We start from the raw sequence: 5,689 nt of genomic DNA on the forward strand, positions 1-5,689 counted from the left end.
TAATATATTTTTAAATGAGTGTATGAAGCTTATAAATAACACTGCTCTATTAATTAATGGTAGGTGCGACGAGCTTGAGCCTTTCCTTGTTCCTCAAAGAGACGACACTAGATTCGATGTTTTCTTGTTGAGGATTGCCTGAGACTTTTTACTCGTGTTGCTGGATATGTGGTACGTATAAGGTAAGGTAGAATTTGTATTGAAGGGTAGGCAGGCATGTACAATGATCATCCATCTTCCGACTCAGTACTCCAGTCCTTAAAAATGCTTTTAGTCCGTGTTCTGAGGTTTGGAAATTTGGAGTACTACTGCTGCTTTTGAAATCTTCGAAGCAACTTTAATGTCAAATTTCAACTTTAAACGACAAAGCTAGAAATTTTTAAAGCCCTTTTTTTTCTACGCTGCAAAGCTTCTTGCGGTTTCACACTGTTTGCAGAGATTCAAATTTACCTTTTCGATGTTTAATTTAAACTATTTTTCACCTTTGAAGATTTTGAATTCACAGCTTTTCCTCTCTCTCTCTCTCTCTCTCTCTGTGTGCCACAGAGTGATCTAGTGGTGGGGAAGGGAGAGTACTGCATATACTACTCGGAAAAACATCTTGGTTTCTGAAATGAAAACTGCTTCTTGTCCTGAAAGGGCATCGCCTTTTGGCCAAGAAAACATATATTGATTGAAGGCACTGCCAAGCATCGTACGTGAGGGTCCCTTGACCTGGTTTTGCTATATAAAAGCTTGACGAGTATTCCCCAAGTAGCCTTGATGCAAGCAAGTACTGAAATTTAGGGACCAAAAAAATTTCTTCTTGTTTTTTCTTCTTTTCCTAGGAAGGAGACGGAGAGCTAAACAACAAACGAAAGAATACATACCCTATAAAGGCCAACTTCAGTTATTGAGACTCTGAAAAAACAGAATACGGACGAAACTCCTTCCATATATTTGCATAAATCAAAGGAACTCCATATGCAATGATCCACTTTCACCATATTAGTAACTGTTAACCTATTTCCATGTTCAATCCAATATTCGATATAAGACTATTCGTTGTTTAATTTGATGTGAGATTCATGGGTTTAAGCCACAGAAAATCAGAACTTCAGCAATAACTAAAAGGGTTTTATTAGAACATATGTCATATGTAACAGAAGCGGTTTTAGACACAGATTATTACTTGGGTTGGACGTCGGTCAGATCAAACCAGATTTGCTTGAACACCTTGATAATGAGTTCATGGTATTCATCTGAATTTAAAGAAAGATAACAGGCAAGAAGATCTTCGAGGTCCTTTGACGCCTTGATGTTGTTCTCCACAATCATCTCCACCATCGATTCCCTGAAATCCCTCTGAGGATCAAACGACGACTTCACGACTGCAAAGCTATCCGAAAGGCTCCTCCGCGAGCTTGAACTCGAAGCACTCGATGAGACGCTTCTACGATTTTGTGTCTGAATCTTTCTACTCGCAATTCTCGGGGAATGGATTCTGAGCCTGACTCCTGGAGAGGTGATGGAAAATCTTTTTGCAGAACTTATGGTCCTCTGCTCATCCATACTAATTCTCTCTTCCTTCACAACCTTAACCGATAGAGACCCATGAGCATTTCTCTCCTCAAATCTGGCTGAGCTCCTCCTCCTATACTTGGTTGGCTCTTGTGTTGCCGTCTTTTTCAGATCATTGAATTCAGCTGGCTTGGTTATAATAGGAGGAAGTTGATCAAGCTCTGATAAGGAATCAAACCCATCTAGCTTCTCAAACTTGCCAGAAAAAGGCTTATTATCCACGTCGATAACAATGTCAGCAGCATTGGACATAGCTTTGCAGCCACAAGTGCTCGACCACGGAACCATTCCATCAAAAGATTCAGTAGCGAGAATACGGTCAGACCTGAATTCGGGCTCAAGAAAATCTGGCTCCGGTGAGCTAAAAGGAGAGGATGAGTACTCGGGTGGGGAACCAGATTTGGTCGAGACTGAGTCAAGCGTGGCACGGCAGCTACAACGAGCAGAAACAGAGGAGGTGACAAGCTTGGGTGAAGACCTCAAGGTTCTTTTCTTGACTCTTTGTTTGGATGATTTTCTTGGTGGGTCAGGAAAATGGTTGTCTGAGACTTCTGGGTTTATGGGAGAATTATGGTAGGTATGACTTGGGATAATCTCCCTAGTGAAGTAGTAAGATTTTCTTGGATGATATAGGTGGGGTTGCTTTGGTTTGTATGGCTTCGTTTCTGAACCTGATGATGACTGTTTTTTCTTCTTGGAGGAGGGTGTGTTGTGGTGGTTTCTGACTCTGCCCATATTCTTGAGCTTGTAAAACCAGGCATTGGGGATCATGTCTGATAACCTGAACCTGTAGTTACCCATGAAAACACCTCATGCACACGCGCGTGCGCAACGATGTGTATGGAAGTTCTAAGCTACTAAGGGTCCCCTGTGATTCTCTCTCAAGTGTGAGCAATGACATGAAGAGGATGACTCCAACACCATCTCTGCTTTGGGACGGAGAGAGTGTATGGATAAATAAATTGGGAGCAAAGGCTTTTGGAATTTGAGGTAACGTTGGGGTCCACAAAGGACGAAAAAGTTGATATAAAAGAAAAAGAAAAAGCAGTGGGCCACGTAGGGTCAGGCACAAAATACCTTTCCTCTCTGTCTCTTTTCCATGGTTTCAACTTTCTTTTCCATCCCTCCATACATAGTAGTTTACTGCATAAATATCCTATAATTATTTAAAAAAAGTATATAATTTATTATTAATTTTTTTTTCTTTTAAACTACTGGAAAATTTCTGTTTCTGGCCTCACTATTCTATTCAAGTTTGCTTTCCACTGGCCGTATATAGATACTTTTCATACGTATTTATTACGGCTAATGCAAGAGTCTTCCGTGCTCCAAACCGTTTGCTTTACAATGTCTTATGTGGTCTTCTCGACCTCCACGTGTTATTTTTATTAAGTTCGTGATATTCGAATGATGACCACATGAATTATGCATCCCAATGACCAGTACTCAGAGTGTGTACAACATACAATAAGTGTACAAAAATAATATTCACAGCGAAGAAATAAAAATATCTTTCTTTATTAAGTACCAGAATTGTTCAAAAACAAGAAAATATCTTAAAAAGAATTATACAGTCATCCGACAAAAAATTTAAATAAAACAAATAACTTAAGGGAAACAAATCCCAAAATGCTAAACAACAAATCAGCAACTCAAACTTCCGGCGAAGCTGATCTCTCGGGTTCATACTCGGGCTCTGCGTCAGACTCTACGACACTATAAGGGAACTGTAGGGTAAAATACCACAATGAGATTATGACATCTCAGCAAATAATTAACCAAAACAACATCCAAGATATTTAAAACACATTAATGTAATCACACGTCCCCATACGGACAAATATACATAAAACAAACCACATTCTTTTTTTCAAAAATACACTTTTAATCACTCACGCCAAAAATCTCATTTGACCTAGTCATAACCATTATTTAATTATGCATGCACCACGGTCTGCCCTATGGACCGTCCGCACACCTTGGCTCTCGTCGTCACACCACGTGTAACGTATGTGCATGAGACTTCGTAACGAGCGATGTCCAGTTCCGCGCCCAGTGCGTACATAGCCAAGCATCCTCTAACCTCGCCAGCCAAAAGGTCACGGAATCAATACAAGAGCGTTAATATCTCGTCCGTTCATGTCCTTGTCCTACGACAACTCAAGAGACATCACATCAGTTTATTATGCTCCCAAGTGACCAGAGGAGTTCCACCGAGATAATGCCTCATCTCGACTTAGGGTCGTGATACACAGACTCCCACATATTCAATCTCAATTCCAAACAGATAACATGACATCATAGCACAATTTATTAAAAATGATAAATGTGCATTACAACATAAATTGGATGACATATTAAATTACTCATTTATAAATTTATAGCAATTACAAATACATAGTTTACAACAAATTATACGCATAATCTCGTCCTCTAATCCGGCCCAAGGCCCAACACCAACATCAACTGCAATAATTTTCAACACTTCAACGGCCCAAGGCCCAATTCCAATAAACCAACAGTTTATCAATAAAAGCCAATACCGTTATCTTAAAACTCATGAATTTGCGTTGGAAAATTACATACACGAAGATGAGAATTTCTGAAAGATCACTCGAAAGGGGTGTTGCTCAAGGTGGCGACACACGGCAAAAACTTAAAGATTTTGGGACAACAACTACCAAAATCGATTGAAGTTCACAACCTTTGAATAGAGGTGATAAACGGTCCGGTCGGACCGAACGGACTGACTGTTTCAGTCCGGACCGAGACTTAGACCGGTCCCGTCTGGTCCATATTTTAGAGGACCGAAAACATTCGGTCCAGTCCACGGTCCATGGTTTTTTCGGACCGGACCGGACCGAATGAAAAATAAATAAAAAAATTTATATATATTTTATATATAATAATTGTACAATTAACAATATAAATTTTTAAATATATTATTAATACTTGTTAATATTCTATAAATTAACAATATTTTATATATATCTTCATCTAACCTATCACTATTAACAATATAAAATTTTAAATATGCTATTAACACTTGTTAATATTCTATGAATTAATAAATATATAATATCAATTAGTTAATTATATAAATTATATAAATTAATAATATAATTTTCATCTAATTTATTATCATTGACCATATAAAATATTTTTTTATTGAGTTTGTTACATAATCCACATTAATAAGTCACTTAATTTAATTTAGTATTTTAAATAAATTTTTTTATTAATTATTTAAAAAATTAAAAAAAAAAAAGGCCGGACCGACTGGACCAGACCGAACAGATAGCTATCGGTCCGGTCCGGTCCCTTTGGGTGTTCGGTCTGGTCCGATCCAGAAAAATGATGGACCGAAAATTTTCGGTCCATCGCCGGACTGGAACGAACCGGATCGAACCAGACCGTTTGCAGCCCTACCTTTGAACAAAAACAGAGCACGGCAACACTTCACAACCTCTCGGATTCACCCACAAATTTACAGAACAAATCACTAAACACCTAGAGATGAAAATAGTTTAGACAATAGAGGAAAGAAGAGGAACTCCAAAGAATATATTTGCAAAAGCCATGACCTATTTATAGGCCAAGCACGGCGGTTTGCGAGGTTGCGTGTCGCACAGGCAGAGAAGATGAAAAACGGCAGTGTAAGCCGTGGAGGAGATGTGTGGCAGTGAGGGTCACGAGATTAAGTGGTGGCTTGACAGCAAATGAGGGATGGCGTTGCCAAAGGACATGAAGGCAAGCAAGGAAGCTCGAGGTGGAAAGTGGTGGCCACGTGGAGCGACAGCTGGACAGCAACCCTTCGGAGTCACTACCAAATGACATGGAGTTGCCATGAGGTGGAGGAGAGAAGGTAGGGGTAGCGGCAGCAGGTAGAACAAGTAGAAACTGGAAAATGGTAGAAGAAAAGAATAAGGAAGAAGAAGAAGTTGCACGGTGCAAAGAGAAAAATTTTGAAACCCTAAGGGATTCACACCAAAACGGCGCCGTTTGGAATAAAGGGCTGGGTTACAAGCTTTAGCACGGGCTGGGCCAAATCCGAACGGGCTGGGTTCATTCCAATCACACGGCTGGGTTCCAATGGGTTCTCCAAACTCACAAACCCACGGCCCAAAGA

At 39.6% G+C, this 5,689-nt stretch overlaps 1 protein-coding gene across 1 annotated transcript; it reads right to left on the reverse strand.

Moving 5' to 3' along the window:
* Window positions 1-980: 980 nt before the first annotated feature.
* On the reverse strand, window positions 981-2,522 carry LOC108989954 (transcription repressor OFP1). Its single transcript, XM_018963741.2, has one exon. The coding sequence runs from the start codon at window positions 2,359-2,361 to the stop codon at window positions 1,168-1,170; it is 1,194 nt and encodes a 397-aa protein (XP_018819286.1). The 5' UTR covers window positions 2,362-2,522; the 3' UTR covers window positions 981-1,167.
* Window positions 2,523-5,689: the final 3,167 nt, after the last annotated feature.

This window comes from Juglans regia, chromosome 4 (assembly GCF_001411555.2).
Source record: "Juglans regia cultivar Chandler chromosome 4, Walnut 2.0, whole genome shotgun sequence".
In the NCBI taxonomy this organism is placed as follows: Eukaryota; Viridiplantae; Streptophyta; class Magnoliopsida; order Fagales; family Juglandaceae; genus Juglans; species Juglans regia.